The 17,544-nt window shown below is 48.7% G+C and overlaps 1 protein-coding gene across 3 annotated transcripts in view; it reads left to right on the plus strand.

The window, feature by feature from the left end:
• Positions 1–17,544, plus strand: part of ZFYVE26 (zinc finger FYVE-type containing 26) — a 710,441-nt gene that overhangs the window by 470,034 nt on the left and 222,863 nt on the right. For all 3 annotated transcript variants that reach the window (XM_086937127.1, XM_086937129.1, XM_086937128.1), the window contains 2 exons: positions 13,366–13,397; positions 15,061–15,185. In XM_086937127.1, coding sequence (XP_086793253.1) covers positions 13,366–13,397; positions 15,061–15,185 — 157 coding nt within the window. The remainder of the gene's footprint in view (positions 1–13,365; positions 13,398–15,060; positions 15,186–17,544) is intronic.

A 17,544-nucleotide genomic window follows, 5' to 3' on the forward strand; every position in this document is an offset into this window, starting at 1 on the left:
TTCAGTGCTGTGTTTGGCTCGGAAGCCGGATTGTGAGGAGTCGAGGGATTTGTTGGTTTCGAGGAAGGCGGCGAGCTGGTTGTTGACCGCTTTCTCGATGACTTTGGCCGGGAATGGAAGGAGCGAGATAGGGCGGTAGTTTTTGAGTTCGGTGGGGTCAGCTGTGGGTTTTTTCAGACGGGCGCTGAGTTCTGCGTGTTTCCAACTTTCCGGGAAGGTTGCGGAGTTGAGGGAGCAATTGATGACGTCTCGGAGGTGTGGTGCTATAATGGAGTCTGCTTTGTTAAAGATGTGGTGAGGGCATGGGTCTGTGGGGGATCCTGAGTGGATAGAGTTCATCAGACGGATGGTGTCTTCAGTGGAGATAGGGTTCCAGTCATTGAGGGTGTTCAAGGGGGGTGGGGGTCCTGCAGAGGGTTGGGTGGGTTGGTCTTCGGGTCGGTTGTCGAAGCTGTTGTGGATGTCTGCAATTTTGTTGTGGAAGAATGAGGCTAGGGAGTCGCAGAGGGCTTGAGAGGGGGTGATGTCGTTAGAGTTGGCTGAGGGGTTGGTAAATTCCTTGACGATGTTGAATAATTCCTTGCTGTTGTAGGCGTTGCTATCTAGTCGGTCCTTGAAAGCGGCTTTCTTGGCATTCCGGATCAGTTGGTGGTGTATGCGGGTGGCGTTTTTGAAGGCGTCTTTGGTGCTGGTGTTTGGGTCTTTTTTCCAGGCCTTCTCAAGGGAGCGACAAAGTTTCTTGGATTTCTTAAGATCATCGTTGAACAAGAGGAAAGAAAGAAGAAGGTGGTCTGCCCTGCTGCTCCCTTGACCCAACAATGTGAGGCTGCACAAAGACTTGACTTGCAATCGAGGACACACAAAGAGGACTTTGCCTGCTTTGCTCACTCGTGAAAAAGAATTCCAGTTGTGCCAGGACAGAAGTGACTCCAAAGGAATCAATAGATTTTTCTTGTTTTGATATCTATGTAAAGATAAAAATGCAACCTATTATATACTGGTGTCAGATTTCTATTGAGTTGTATTTCTTTTTTATTATTTTAGACCTTTGATTAGGCCTTACTGCTCTGTGCCACAGGTACCCAAGAGTGAGTTAAGAGTTTTATTAAAGAAACATAACTGAATATAATACAGATTTGCACATTATTGCGTGATGAGGTCTCCCACCCACATAAAATCCACTTTCGTCCACCGACTGGGTCAGAAAAATAAAGAACGACCACAAGGTTGGCCTCTTACATAGGACATACTTGGAAGAAACTGAAAGTAAACAGCAGCTAATCATGTTAGTAACCAGATGCAAATAGTTGAAAACTTTGGATGTTTAGAAATGTAGGAGTTCATTATCACAAAAGCAAGCCACCTAATTAAATGATGGTGAACTAGACTCTTTTCAGCTTATCCTTACCCTGGTTTCTTATCTTGGTGTTTTTCCTTTCCTACCTTTCCTTAGCTCACTCTCTACTTTTGGTCCTTTCTTCACCTCTCCCTCTTTTCCATATATTATCTAGTCTTTTTCTTATTAGCTGATTATGCTGTGAAGTTGTCTTTAACAACTTCAGTGTATTTACCCAACGTATTGAAAGCAGTGAAGGAAGCACACCATAACAATATTATTGTGCAAAAGCATCTTCTTGGGATATAATAGGGAAGTATGGATGTGCACCTGATCTATGTTGAAACTAAAAACACAGTTTTACTAACATTCATGTCGAAAGCACTCAACACTGACAAAGTGAATAACTGAATGTTTTATTTGTTCTTACCTTTTTTCCCTCTCTTTTCATACAGTTTTGAGGGAAAAAAATAAAAGATAGTACGGAGTTCTGTTTAGAGACTTGAGACTGTGAAGATGAACTGAACTTTATTGGGTGCTTGTTAGAATGCTGTCCTCAATCAGGCATTTATCTTCAAAATAATAACTTTTTCAATCAATGAAATCTAATTTACCCTGACACCAAAAGGCATTACTGGAGGTATCAATTGGTGCAGATTCAGCTAGGTCTATACAAGAATTCCAGGTTTGATTTCAGGATTGTGGCTGCATGGACGGCAGCAATCCAGTTTTTTACAGAAATTCATATTTTGATAAACATGCTTGTCACTTGTGCATTTGTAAGTGTTTCCTTGCTAAAGGTTTCAGAATTTTAAAATTTAGACATGAGCAGGGACTCTTTAAATATACCCAAATCATTTTTCTTACATTACAGGCGTATTTAATTGTGAATTGAGCAGTACTTTCCAGAGTACCAAATTTTCATATTTTGTCCTTTTGTAATATTTTTAAAATTCCATGTCTCATAGTTTTATGTGTGCCCTAAAGTCCACCATCTTTATCATATTTTGATTAAAATGTCAAAGTTCAACACACTCCCTGTCCCTAACAGCAAAATTTTGTCAGAGGCAGGTTTGTCATTATGACACCGATACATCTGGGCCAGAAGTAGGACGTGGTTGCTACTCCCACTACTTCCTGGTACCCAAGAAGGGCAAAGGGGGCCTACGCCCTATCTTGGATCTGAGGAACGTCAACGGCTTCCTCCGGAAGGAGAAGTTCAAAATGCTGACACTGGCTCAGGTCTTGGCTGCCCTAGACCCAGGAGACTGGATGGTAGCGTTGGACTTGCAGGACGCATATTTCCACATCCCCGTCCTGCCGGCCCACCGGCGTTACCTGCGGTTCACGGTAGGCCTCGAGCACTTTCAGTTTACCGTGCTCCCCTTCGGCCTTACCAGCGCCCCACGGGTGTTCACGAAAGTGATGGCGGTGGTCGCAGCTCATCTGCGCAGGTTGGGGGTTTCAGTCTTCCCCTACCTAGACGACTGGTTGTTGAAGGCGGGCTCGCCCCAGGCAGTCGTCAGCCACCTCCAGACTACGGCGGATCTCCTGCACCAGCTGGGATTTTCCATCAATGTGCCGAAGTCACACCTGTGCCCCTCTCAGAAGCTCCTTTTCATCGGAGCGGTTCTCGACTCGGCACAGTTTCGGGTTTACCCGCCCGAACAGCGGGTCCGGGATATACAGGCTCTGATTCCGGTCTTTCGGCCGTTATCCCGGGTTTCGGTCAGGTTGACGCTGCGGCTTCTGGGGCTGATGGCCTCCTGCATCCTTCTGGTGCATCACGCACGGTGGCGGATGCGGGCTCTGCAGTGGGACCTGAAGTTTCAGTGGGCCCAGCACCGGGGTAACCTGTCCGACCATGTCCTGATCTCGGAGGGCACTGCGAGACAGCTGCAGTGGTGGCTCACGGACCGCGATTGGGTCAACGGCAGATCCCTCTCCCTTCCCCAACCGGAGCACGTAGTTGTGACGGACGCGTCCCTCCAGGGCTGGGGAGGCCACTTGGGAGAGGCGGAGATCAGAGGACTCTGGTCTCCGGCGGAGTCCCGGCTCCATATCAACCTGTTGGAGCTGCGGGCGATTCATCTGGCACTGAAAGCATTCCTCCCGTCTGTCCGAGGGAGTGCAGTGCAGGTGTTCACCGACAACACCACCGCCATGTGGTACTGCAACAAACAAGGCGGAGTGGGGTCGTGGACCCTTTGCCAGGAGGCTCTGCGTCTCTGGCAATGGCTGGAACATCAGGGCGTGACTCTGGTGGTTCAACACCTGGCAGGTTCCCTGAACGCCAGGGCGGACGAACTCAGCCATCGGTGCTCGATGGATCACGAATGGCGTCTGAACTCGGACGTGGCGCAAGGCCTCTTTCTGCGATGGGGAGAGCCTTGGTTAGATCTATTCGCCACCGAAGAGAACGCGCAATGTCATCAGTTCTGCGCGTTGGAATTTCCAAGGCGGCACTCGCTCGGAGATGCTTTTCGTCGAAGGGTGGAGCTGCGGTCTGTTGTACGCCTTTCCGCATATACCTCTTCTGCCCAGAGTGCTGAAGAAGATCAAGCACGACCGGGCACAAGTCATCCTTGTGGCTCCGGACTGGGCTCGAAGGTACTGGTATCCCGAGCTACTCAGCATGTCAGTCGATCCCCCCGATTCGTCTGCCTCTTCGGGAGGACCTTCTGTCGCAGCAGCAGGGGACGGTCCTCCACCCGAACCTGTCCAGTCTCCACCTCCATGCTTGGAGATTGAGCGGCGACAGTTGAGGCCATTTGACTTGCCTCCTGAAGTTTGCAACATCATTCTGGCAGCCAGGCGTCCCTCCACGAAAACGGTATACGCCTGGAGGTGGAACAGATTTGTGGCATGGTGCACAGCAAAGGCTGTGGATCCCCTCAATTATCCTCTCTCTGAGGTTCTTCTCTTCCTTCTTTCTCTTGCCCAGCAGGGCTCTGCTCTGGGCACTATCAAGGGCTATCTTTCGGCTCTTTCAGCCTTTCTGAGGCTGCCTGACCAACCTTCTTTGTTCAAGTCCCCTATAGTAAACAGATTTCTGAAAGGCATCACTCATACCTTTCCTCCTGTTCCTTTCGTGATGCTTCAGTGGGACTTGAACCTGGTTCTAACCTTTCTGATGTGCGCTCCCTTTGAGCCACTTCATAACTGTCCACTTCGCCTTCTTTCTTTGAAGATTGCCTTCCTGGTAGCCATCACCTCTGCCAGGAGAGTGAGTGAGCTCCAGGCCCTTTCTTGTAAGCCTCCTTTCCTTTCAGTCCATCCGGACAAGGTTGTTTTGAGGACCAGGCCCTCCTTCTTGCCAAAGGTGGTCACGGCCTTCCACATTGGGCAGTCCATCACATTGCCCACCTTCTTTCCGCCTCCGCACCCCTCGAGAGAGGAGGAGAGGCTCCACCGTCTGGACCCAAAACGTGCGCTCTCGTTCTATCTGGATCGCACACGCCAGTTCCGGGTGGATGATCAACTCTTTGTTGGGTACGCGGGCGCTAAGAAAGGGAAAGCGGTGCACAAGAGGACCATCTCTCGATGGATTATCATGTGCATTCAGGCGTGTTACTCCTTGGCTAAGAAGGAACCACCTGTTGGGCTGCGGGCTCATTCCACTCGAGCCACGGCCACTACAACTGCCTTGGGCCGGGGTGTGCCCTTGCAGGACATTTGCTAGGCAGCTACGTGGGCCTCGTTGCACACGTTTGCTAGGCGCTACTGCCTGGACAGTCAAGTCCGGAGAGACGGCTATTTTGGCCGCTCCGTTCTCCAGGACTTTCTGGTGTAACTATTGGTTCGCAGACCCACCACCACGGGGATGGTATTGCTGGGGTATCTATTCTAAGGTAAGGAATCTATCACTAACGTGTCTCTTTCAGATGCACAAGTTACTACTTGTGTAACGATATATCTGTAAGAGACATTAGTTAGTGATAGATTCCTTACCGACCCACCCATCCTCCCCGTCCCGCGAACCGATATCTAGGGTTAAGGTCATCCCCTTTCAGGGCCCTAGTTTCTTGGCACCAGTGTCGGTTTTTGTCATGGCTCTGCGCTTCTGGCACGGAAAAACTGTGGCTAAGAACTGACGTCAGCACGCGGAGGCGGCGTCTGAGTACTCCGACGACGTCATCACGGGGCCCACGACGCCTACGACGGATGCCTGCCGACGCGCAAGGGTACTGCTACGCAAAACTTTCCGGATCCAGTCTGACGCCTGGGGATATTCTAAGGTAAGGAATCTATAACTAACTAATTTCTCTTACAGATATATCGTTACACAAGTAGTAACTTGTGCGACAGAGACGACACCCCCCGCCGTCGCACACATACACACTCGCGCGCGCGCGCGCACACACACACACACACACACACACACACACACACACACACACACACACACACACACACACACACACACACACACACACACACACACACACACACACACACACACACACACGCGCACGCGAGCGCACCGACCCCCCCCTACAACTAAGGCCCACTTACCGCCACTTCGGACTTCTGCAAGTCTCTTCAGTGTACCCCGTCTACACTGCTGTCAATCGCCTCCCTTGATGTGTACTACCTCTCCGTTGTCACCCTAATCCTACTGTGCGTCTTCATGTTTACCATATGAAAACTGCCAGTCAATTAAAAGAAAAGCCCAGAGACCGACTGGACGACTTGAATCGCCCTCCTCGCCCACTCCCAGTCAATCGTCCCTGCGTCACGTGGTGATCCCCCAGCACGCGCAAGCTGCCTGCAGGCTCCTCGGCCGCCCGTCGCACGGCACCATGGGATATGCAGTCCGAGCTCGTGCGGAAACTGGGACTACTCTCTTACTCATGAACAACAACTCCCGACAAGCCCTGAGGCGGGGAGCGGCGCACCGCTAGGCTGTGTTGCTAAGGCCTGAGAGCTGCGGTGGTACCGGAGGGGCAGGAGGTAAGGGAGAAGGGGCACGAGGAAAGGTGAATGCTGACCGGGTCTGTGGGGATTGCAGGGAGGGGCGCGGCTGTGCATGGCTGGCACGGAGCGGGGTTGGCACGGTCCCACTTCCAACCTAAACCGCTGCAGAAAGGCATGTCCCTGGGCGGGGGCGGCTGCAGAGCCCGGGAAGCAACACGTAGGACAGTTACACAGACAGTCATTGCAATGCCATGGTAACCCTTTAAATTTAATGCACTCTGTGCATGTCAGTTTATTATTTCTGGATTTAGTGCAGGGCGATAAACTAAATGCGCCTGCAGATTTGCAGTGTTTTGCTGCAGACACACTCACTTTGCCCAACTGTATCAACATTGCTGAATTTAATGTATTTTTGCTTCATTCTTATAACGAGGCTGTACATGTATTCGAATTTTTTATTGCTTCAGTTGTACACGAGATAAACTAGAATACTGTGTACACAAGCGGGTAACCTAAAGTGTGTGGTTCCATTCCTTTCCGTGCGTTAATATGCAAAGTTGTGGTTTTAGACGCGATATCTGTGCAGCGTGCCTAGCTCAGCTGTTTAAATATTCACTGTTGCATGACAGTTTGTTATTGACTCTGGAAACTATGTAGTCGTTTAGCAGAAATACAGGCACTTTCAGGAGGCGTCAGCCCTGTGCGTGAGGTGCCTCATCAGAACTGTGTGAATAATAACTGCGTCAGCCCCGTGCGTGAGGTGCATCTTCAGAGCTGTGTGAATAATAACAGATGTGTGCCCGTGCCTGAGGTGCATCATCAGAGCTGTGTGGATAATAACAGCTGTAAGCCCCGTGCTGAGGTGCATCATCAGAGTTTAAGTTTAAGTTTAAAATATTTGTTAAGCGCAACGTACACCTGGGCGGTTTCTTGGCGCTAAAGTAGCAGGCAGCCAACTGGGCAAGAGCAGTTGCTAAGGCGTCGACTGGAAAGGCAAGCAGGGCTTACGGTAGAAAGGCCTGAGAAAATAAAAAGGTCTTCAGGGCTTTGCGGAAACTAGAATACTGGGTAAGGGACCTAAGATGAAAAGGGAGAGAGTTCCAAAACATGGGGGCAAGAGTGGAAAATTTCGAGCCGCCCTGTTTTTTTTTCCGGTTGCGAGGGACTGATAGAAGAAGGTGTGCCGAGGAGCGGAGGTCTCTGCCAGGGACATAGGCCTTAATGGCAGAGGATATAAAGAGGGGGGCCAGGCCAGTCCTGGCCTGAAACGCCATGCAGCCTAATTTGAACAGGGCGCGTTCCCGCACAGGGAGCCAGTGGAGGGTTTTCAAGAGGGGGGAGGTATGGTGGAATTTGGGAAGACCGAAGGCAAGGCGAGCAGCCTGGTTCTGCACTAGTTGCAGTTTACGCAGGCTGTACTGAGGGATGCCATTGAACAAGATGTTCCCGTAGTCCAGGCGAGACAGGACCAGTGCGGACATAATTAGTTTAAGTGCAGAGAAAGAAAAAAAACGTGAAATAGAGCGGATAGTGCGGAGAGTAAGAAAGCAAGAAGAAACCACCGAACCAATCTGGGAGTGCATAGTGAGTTTATCGTTTAGCTTGATGCCAAGGGTCTTAACAGAGGGAACAGGGGTAGGAGGAGAACCAAAGGAGGGGGGCCAAAAGAGAGAATTCCAGGGACTGGAGCAACCACCCGTCACCACAAGTTCCGTTTTATTGGGATTGAGTTTAAGGTGGTTGAAATTCATCCAGTCCCTGATGAAAGATAGGATAGATTGGAAGTTAGAGATAGAGTCAGGGGTAGAAGACAGATTGAAGATGAGCTGGAGTTCGTCGGCATAATTATATACCGTGACCTCCAGCTGCTGTAAGGCAAAGATAAGAGGAGCGATGTAAAGATTAAATAGTAAAGGAGAGAGAGAAGAGCCCTGAGGAACACCGCACTGGACCTGACAGGGGGTAGCAGAGAACTCCCCAAGGTGAACCGCCTGGGTCCGGTCCCTCAAAAAGGATGAGAGCCAGATGAGGGCTGAGCCTCCTATGCCCGCCGCCTTGACACGGGAAAGCAAGATGGAGTGATCCACCGTGTCAAAAGCGGCGGACAAGTCAAGGAGGACCAGCGCCTGAGAACTGCCCATGTCCAAGCCCTCTCTGAGGGTGTCTGATACTGACACCACCACTGACTCTGTCGAGTGCTTGGGCCGAAACCCAGCCTGGCACGGAGCCAGCCTCCCATTCTCCTCGGCAAAGGAGCTGAGCGCAGATGTAACATGTCGCTCAAGCACCTTCGCCAGAAACGGGAGAAGGGAGATGGGGCGATAGTTGGCCATCACAGAGGGGTCGGCTCCTGGCTTTTTCAAAATAGGGACGATGGAAGCGGCTTTTAGCGATGAAGTGACAACCCCTCGAGCCAGTGAGTCATTAAGGAAACCCAGAGGAGGCAGAGGGCAGACAGTATAAATCTGCCGTAAGATGTGTGCCGGGCATATATCAGCAGGGGAACCGGATTTAATTTTGGGGAGAAGGGACAGAAAAAGTTCTTCAGGGAGGGGGGGAAAGGAATTGAAATAGGCTGGGGCGGGGGGAGGCAGGGGGTCAACAAAAGAAGAGGACGGGGGGGGGATGTTGGATTTGATTGTCGAAATTTTTTCGACAAAGTAGAGATTCAGCGAATCACAGAGTTTCTGTGAGGGAGGGGGTTTAAGTGAGGTCCGATCGGAGAAAGCCAGATCGTGAGTAATGGCAAAGATCTCCTTAGGTTGGTTCTCGGCCGCCAGAATTTTGGCTGAGAAGTAAGTTTTCTTGGCCTCAGTGATGTTTTGCTTATAGGTCCCAAGAAGGTGGACGTAGCGAGTCCTGGAGTCGGGAGAGTAGTCCAGTCTCCATTTACGTTCTGCCCTGCGAACCGTGAGCTTCAGTTCTTTCAGCTCGTTGTTGAACCACCGATTGGCGTCTTTAGGGCGTCTGATCGAGGTACGTCGGAGAGGAGCCAAGCAGTCGCTTCCTTCCTTGAGCCATGAGTCAATGGCTTCGGCTTGGGCTGCAGAATCCAGTCCCGATATAGGGGGAGAGGAGGCCAGGAGCGAGGCAGAGAGGTCAGCCAGATTGACCTTGCCCCAGTTACGGGCCCAGGAGTTTTTGGTGTGGATAGGGGTATTAGTCAGACAGCGGCTGAGGGAAAACGAAATTAAAAAGTGATCAGACCATGTGCAGGGGACAACAGACAGTGCAGACAGGGAGCAGTTTAGAGACCAGACCTGATCTAAAGTGTGGCCATGAGTGTGGGTAGGGGTGTGAACAAAGGAGGTGAAATTAAGAGAGAGAAGGGTTTCGGAAAAGTCCTTTGATGAGGCACATTCCTTGGGGTCCGAGGGCCAATAGTTAAAGTCCCCGAGGACTAAAGCTGAGGCATAGTTGACTGCCAGGGTGCCAAGTAGATCTTGGAAGGCCGGGAGGAAAGAAGGAGTTGGTTGGGGAGGACGGTAGACAAGCACAATGGCTAAGTGAGGGGAAAGGGAGGTAGAGCGAGCCACCAGATAGTCAATTCCTACCAGGGAAGGTGAGGGGAGGACTTGGAACTGGAGATCAGAACGAGCAATGAGAGCAACACCTCCACCCGTTTTCCCGGCCGGACGGTCGGCACGGATAGCGTAGTAAGACGAGGGGAGGGCAGCCAATAGAGATGGAAGGGAGGCTTCCGAAAACCACGTTTCTGTCAGCAACAGGAGATCGGGTTTATCAGTGTCTAAAAGGATAAAAAGTTCCTGGTGGTGTTTAATGGCGGACCTAGTATAAAGTAAGGTGATAGATAGAGGGGGGGAATAGGAATCAGAAATGGTAGATGAGACGAAGGCCGGCGGCGACGTGAGCGGAGGAGGGCAGCCAGAAGGGCAGGCATGACAGGGAGAGTAGCAGCCCAAATGGGTAATCCTATGAGTAGTACAAGGATCAAGGGGCCAATGGCCTTGGAGTAGAATCAAGTCAGCGGAAGAGTATTGGATGAGAGGACCAGGGGTGGTGGCCCCTAGCCCCGGTCTGCCGCGGACGGGCGCCGACGGGCTTAACTCTGGCGCGACTCCGGCGCGCCTACGTCGCGCCCGCTGCGCTTGTCCGCTGCGCTGACGCATGAGGGACGTCTATATAGGCTGTGACGCGGTGGTGGGAGGAGTCAGGAGGGCGGGATAGGGAAGGAGATTAAAAAAAGAAGATTGCCGTTCGCCGCTCGTAGTCAGTGGGACGGTGAAGGCATAAACTAAGAGGCTGCTAGCGATCAGCAGAGCAAGTTAGGCAAGTTATTAAAAACAAAAAGTGCTTTTCCAGCGCTCAGCGCAAAGCCCTCTGCCACAGGGCTTTAGACGACGCGCGAGGGGAAGTGGGCGGAGCCTAAATAGGCTGTGACGCGGTGGTGGGAGGAGTCAGGAGGGCGGGATAGGGAAGGAGATTAAAAAAAGAAGATTGCCGTTCGCCGCTCGTAGTCAGCGGGACGGTGAAGGCATAAACTAAGAGGCTGCTAGCGATCAGCAGAGCAAGTTAGGCAAGTTATTAAAAACAAAAAGTGCTTTTCCAGCGCTCAGCGCGAAGCCCTCTGCCACAGGGCTTTAGACGACGCGCGAGGGGAAGTGGGCGGAGCCTAAATAGGCTGTGACGCGGTGGTGGGAGGAGTCAGGAGGGCGGGATAGGGAAGGAGATTAAAAAAAGAAGATTGCCGTTCGCCGCTCGTAGTCAGCGGGACGGTGAAGGCATAAACTAAGAGGCTGCTAGCGATCAGCAGAGCAAGTTAGGCAAGTTATTAAAAACAAAAAGTGCTTTTCCAGCGCTCAGCGCGAAGCCCTCTGCCCTAGGGCTTTAGACGACGCGCGAGGGGAAGTGGGCGGAGCCTAAATAGGCTGTGACGCGGTGGTGGGAGGAGTCAGGAGGGCGGGATAGGGAAGGAGATTAAAAAAAGAAGATTGCCGTTCGCCGCTCGTAGTCAGCGGGACGGTGAAGGCATAAACTAAGAGGCTGCTAGCGATCAGCAGAGCAAGTTAGGCAAGTTATTAAAAACAAAAAGTGCTTTTCCAGCGCTCAGCGCGAAGCCCTCTGCCACAGGGCTTTAGACGACGCGCGAGGGGAAGTGGGCGGAGCCTAAATAGGCTGTGACGCGGTGGTGGGAGGAGTCAGGAGGGCGGGATAGGGAAGGAGATTAAAAAAAAAAGATTGCCGTTCGCCGCTACATTCGTTCGCCGCTCGTAGTCAGCGGGACGGTGAAGGCATAAACTAATCAGAGCTGTGTGAATAATAATATCTGTGAGCTGTGAGCCCGTGCGTGAGGTGCATCATCAGAGATGTGTGAATAATAACAGCTGTGAGCCCATGCCGGAGATGCATCTTCAGAGCTGTGTGAATAATAACAGCTGTGAGTCCGTGCCTAAGGTGCATCAGTGCTTTGTTAATAATAACTGCGTCAGCCCCGTTCGTGAGGTGCATCATCAGAGCTGTGTGAATAATAACAGCTGTGAGCCCGTGCCTGAGGTGCATCATCAGAGCTGTATAAATAATAACTTTGTCAGCCCCGTGCGTGAGGTGCATCATCAGAGCTGTGTGAACAACAGCTGTGAGCCCGTGCGTGAGGTGCATCATCAGAGCTGTGTGAACAACAGCTGTGAGCCAGTGCCTAAGGTGCATCATCAGAGCTGTGTGAATAATAACTGTGTCAGCCCCGTGCGTGAGGCGCATCATCCACATTGCTCAGGTCACCCAAATTCCTGCACTCTCTACCACACTGCTTTCAAGAACAGCATACTCTTGCACACTCTCACTGCTCACCAATTCAAAGTTTGCTAAAAATTTTATGCAACGCATTGTCATACACAATGCCAATAACTCTAACTTTAATGCTGCGAGACCTATTGCATTGTAAATGCTTGTTACACTTTGTTTGCAGATATGGGTGGATGTCATCAAGTAAGCAAAATGAATATTCTTCTACTGGAACATGGTAGCCCTCTTCCCTTTCAGAGTGAGGAAAATAAGTCAGCCTGGTGTCGACATTCACAGTGCTCCGTGGTGGGATGTGTGTATGCACTGTAAATCAGAATTTATGAATGTGAGATTTTAGATGATGCAATGCTTATATTTGCAAGAGCTAACAATCCCCTATAATTTACTCTCCATTGACTTTCAACTGCTCAAGGTGCAGATCTCTTAATGCCACCGCCACCTTTCATCATATAGTATGATCATGCCCACTGTTTTGGACTAATACCTTGGATGGTAAACGCAAAATTACTAGAATTCATCTCTCTAGTGGCGCCAAACATGCTCTTTTGAGACAGTTGCCCGGCAGGTGATGAGATTTGCTAGGTTGACACTACGATTACTAAGACTCGAGCTGACTTAGTGTGTGTATCATAATATTGGGGAATCTTCACCTCGTGGTTCTTTAAATCCTTTCCCTTGGACCCTCAATCTATGGTTGTTATATGACACTACGATTACCCAGGTATGTTTTGTGGATGTATATGCAGGAACCCCATGCTATGCTGAACGGGTCAAGAATAAATGCCCCAAAACTGTTTGCAAGGTTTTGTACACCACGCTATAAGATCAAAAGACATTTGGGAATATAATATAACTGAGTCTATTTGGCAAACAAAAACCCAAAATGTTTCTTCAAACTCTGATTTTGCTTGTTATTTATCCTCATAATGAAATACGGTGTTTCATTTGCATGGGGATCCAGAGAGAGTGAGTTTAGCTCTACTATGCAGAATCTTCTAATGTTATCCATCTTTTGACTTCCTCGTCAAGAGTGGGTTGTTATCTTATATATTATGATATGTAACCTTGTAAATTGTGTCTGGTCAATACCTATTCAGTGTTATATGCTGTCAGTCTTTGTTAGGATGAATGGAAATTGCATGTTCTTTTTTTTATTTCTTTTTTTGGTTTGTTTTGTTCCCTTTGAGGGGTATTCAGTATTTGCTGACATGCAAATAGTAAATTGATTGTTTCCAGGTGTGCTCTTTAACTCCCTTATGACAAATATTACTGACCTTGTCCTGCAGTGAAAGTTTCAAGTGAGATATGTAAGCAAAATCTATAATCGACACTCACTGTATTTTTGACAGCTCTACTGAAGATGATGGTGGTCAGACAGAAGGTGAGTGATGCATACCAACTGGACAAACGTCTCTTAACCGTTCCTGCATCTTCAGGGTTATTTAGAATGCTTGGGCCTCTTGATCCTTTACTAACTCTCCACACAATATTACATTGATTTTAATTTGTTGACTAGGTGGGAAACAGCAATTATGTGAAGAAGACTTTGGAGGAGGCTTGGATATTAGATGGATAATATTTGATGGCCTTTTATATTCAGCACTACTCATTTTTCCTTTGTTTAGTGAATTCGTATGCTTCTGAAATCTTGGGTATTAACTTGCCCATTGAATATCCAAATTTTACAGTCCAGTCATCCTTTGTCTACAACATGGCATATTTCCTGCCTTGAAAGCGCCAATTGAGTATTTACTCAGTTGTAATGTGCTCGTGCCACAATGCCTAAAGTCTCCTATGATGGACACATAAGGATCAGAGGGTGTGGTTTTAATATGACTTTTGTGTTTTTTGTACTTTTTGGCTTTGTAGTGTGGCTGTCATGCACAGTTAAGAAGTTAGGTGAGGTCATAGATAAAGCAAATATATGTGCCAGAATCATGATATAAGAAGTGCAGGTGTTGTCCCTACCCACCAGAGTGAAATTGAATACAATTCGTATTGAGCAGTTTGGTCTTGGATCAAACATTTATGCTAGCATGGCTTGTCAAATTATGAACAAATGTTTGTGGGAGATATTCTACATTGGATCCAGGCCGGTCAGACTGGTGCCACAGCGCTGGGCGCAGACTTCGTGGGATGCCATGTTTGCAAGTCCATTATGGTTTTTAAAGCTCCTGCTGCCGCGGTCCTTGCCTCCAACAATTGTTAGGCAACAATAAAAAATGTCAAGCTACTCCGGTGATTAATGTTCTTTCTGGGGGGGGTATGGAGTTTTGTCTAGTGAAGGTTATGACTTGAGAATTGAGAAGTAGCGCAGAGGGTTAACATCCCTGCTGTTAAGAACACAAAGTGCATATAATGTAAATAGTTCAGTGGGTTACTGCTTGTTTCAGAGAGATCCTGTTGTTACTTGAAGTTTATAAGTTAAAATCCTAATATAGAACACTGAGCTATTAACTGTCATCAAAAAGCTGCATGCTAACTGCAAGATATAGATTAGCGTGTTATTATTTTCTTCCCCCAGTCTTTCATTATCCTATTGTTGTATAAAGGGTTAATTTGGGTACAAGATTAATTCTTAATTATTAAAGAGAAACCCCAACCATGGTGTTATGTTTTTAAATTCTGAGTTTGTGCTTATCCAGACCAAGAACTCAAACTATACTGCCTACCAGTATGGATGACATGTGACTCCTACACCATGTAGTCCTCTATCTTATGTAATATTTCCTATACACTGATTTACACACCTATGATTCATTGTCTCTGTGTAAAGTGTGTGATGTAAAGAGCTCCAACACCCTATACTGGTATGATTGTTGCTGTAAAACTAATTAAATGCATCTGCGAGAGTGCATGGTTATGGAAACTTGAGGGGTATTGTTAAAGGGTGATAGTGAGGGAATCCGTGGCAAAGGTGATCATTGAAGGGCGCCAACAAACATTGTCACATAGGGTGCCACCAGTGCTAAAGCCGGCCCTGGATTGAATCCTACTGCCTTATGATTTATTCTGTATTTTTTCTGATCTCTCTTCGGCTGAAGATGACGATGACTGTTTGGATTTGGCAGCTGTGCTCCAGCTATCAAAAATGTCCGAGCTGCAGTGGCGACTGTCTCTGAAGGAGGAAGAGAATGATATAGAGCGGAGCGAATTTTACTATGAGCAGGTGAGGGAGGAAAGATGTTCAAGAAATGATGGAGCATGTTAAATATTCTGTATGTATGTGTAGTGCTAAAACTCCTTGCTGCAACAGAGTGTTGAGAAGTGGGTGCAACAGTATATTGAGTTTGCTATTGGTGCAAGAGTTGAGGACAGAAACGTAATGTTTGGATTGCTTTTAAAGTATTAATTAAGTTCATTTTACTGGCCACGATAAAGCCAGCATGTGAGAACAATTGCTGGTGAGAATATCACTTATAAAGTAATGTACCTCTCCACATGTTCAATAAAAGGTATTTAACTGGTGAGAATAAATGCTTTTAAAAAGTTATTTTCTTATCATTTGAGTGTGACTTAAGATACACAACCATGTGCAGTCAAAATACAGATCATTGGATTAAACAGATGTCTCACTCTAGCTGTTCGTTTAGTCTAATGTTCCTCAAAATCAGTTATCATTAATAATTGATTGACAAAATGTTCAAAACCAAGATCCAAAATCCCTATGGATATCTTGCATATACATTGCAGGGCAACCCTTATGCCTGTATAACTTTTTTAATTTGGGCTTACCGTCCACAACACTTGTGAACTCTGAGAGAGGTGTTATAATGAGTCTGTTAACTTGTATCACACGAAACTGTGCTAAAATAATGATCCAATCATTGTCCCAGTATTGGAACTTTCATAGATTCCCATGCTTTGTATCATTCCCCGTCGTCGGACTGGGAGTTTGTAAAAGAGACCAAACTCTAGGCATCAGCCAATCAGAAGAGCCTCACCCTTAGAACCTTCCTGAAGGAACCTCAGAGCCTCAGATTTTCTACCGCACGTTGTGCTAGGGAGTCTCCATTGAGCTCTGCTCTATTTCTACTCTTTAAAGCGCATTTCTACAGATATTTCTTCAGAATTTCCTTCAGATTTCTTCAGGAAACTCTTTCTTCATCAAAATGTCTGAGGTTGAGATGAAAAAAGCCCTTTTCAAACCCTGTTCCACCTGTGGGAAGAAAAGGCTGTTTGTGGAAGACAAACACAAGGATTGCATCTACTGCCTGTATCCAGATCACAAGGCAGAGGCCTGTAAGATTTGCCGCACTCTCTCCACCAAAACCTTGAGAGATCGGGCTGGAAGGCTTCTTACATGGTTGCAGAGGCAGAAAGAAAGGAAACATGGAGTTTCCAGTGATGAGAGGAATCGGTGTCCTGTGCTTCTTCTAGAAGGTCAGTGAAAAGGGGTAGAGGTTCCCCATCTTCCCCTACTGGGCGCCCCTCTAAGGCTTCAAAGAAGACCCCCAGGGAGTCTGATGGCCGGCGTTCAGGAGGTTCCCCCCACCACAGTGGGTCGGGCAAGGCAGAACTGGTTTCGCCTCCTAAGGGTGAGAAGATAGACCCAGCCTTCAAGAAACTCTCATCACACTCTTCAGAGAGGAGTTCCAAGTCCTCTACGACGAAGACTTCGTCGACGGTGGCTCCGTCGACGACGAAAATGAAGCCCAAGATCCAATTGGTCCCGTCGGCGGGCTCGTCGACGGGAGCGTCGACGACGAAAGCTCCGTCGTCGTCGAAGAAGAGCTCGACGACTACGGTGTCGACGGGAACTATGCCGACGACATCCTCGACGAAGACGAAGACATCGTCGACGAAGAAACCATCGTCGTCGACGGCGGTGTCGACGACGGCAGTACCGACGACAACGTCGACGGCGTCGACGACGATCATGTCGTCGACGAGTGCTTCGACGACGACCACAATTTCTACATCGACGGCGGGCTCGTCGTCGGTGGCGTCGACGACGACATCTACTATTCCTATCTCGTCGATGAGGATTTCACCAGCGTCGACGGACCAACCAACAATACTGGCTGCAGAGAGAAGGGTGACGATTTCCCTCACAAGGATCACGCCTGAAATGACATCCCCAAGGAGGGTGACCTCATTACCTCCCACGATGTTGCTAGACCAGGAGGACTCTGAGGGAGACGGTCAGGATGGCTTTGATTATGCGAATAGCCCATCTCAGCTTCTCATTAAAAGTCAAGAGACGGACTCAGAGGAGGCATATGAACAAGGTGGAAGTGACTACCCACAAACAGACCTCCCAAGGGAATATGAATCACAAGACATGGTTTCAGTCCCGACGTCCTTCCCACATGACCTGCACAAAATGTTGCAAGACTATAAATCCAAAGCCGAGCGCCCAGCGCCGAGAAGGTCTACTCCGTCAACACCAGTGAAGGACCACTCTTCAGTTGTCCCACCTGTACACCCGGTACAGACTCCTCCTCAACCACAGCGGCCAGTGCCCCAGGCTACGTCTGAACCAACAGATGATCCGGATGGGGATCATGATAATGATACGGATGGGT

The sequence above is a fragment of the Lissotriton vulgaris genome, chromosome 9 (genome assembly GCF_964263255.1).
Source record: "Lissotriton vulgaris chromosome 9, aLisVul1.2, whole genome shotgun sequence".
NCBI lineage: Eukaryota > Metazoa > Chordata > Amphibia > Caudata > Salamandridae > Lissotriton > Lissotriton vulgaris.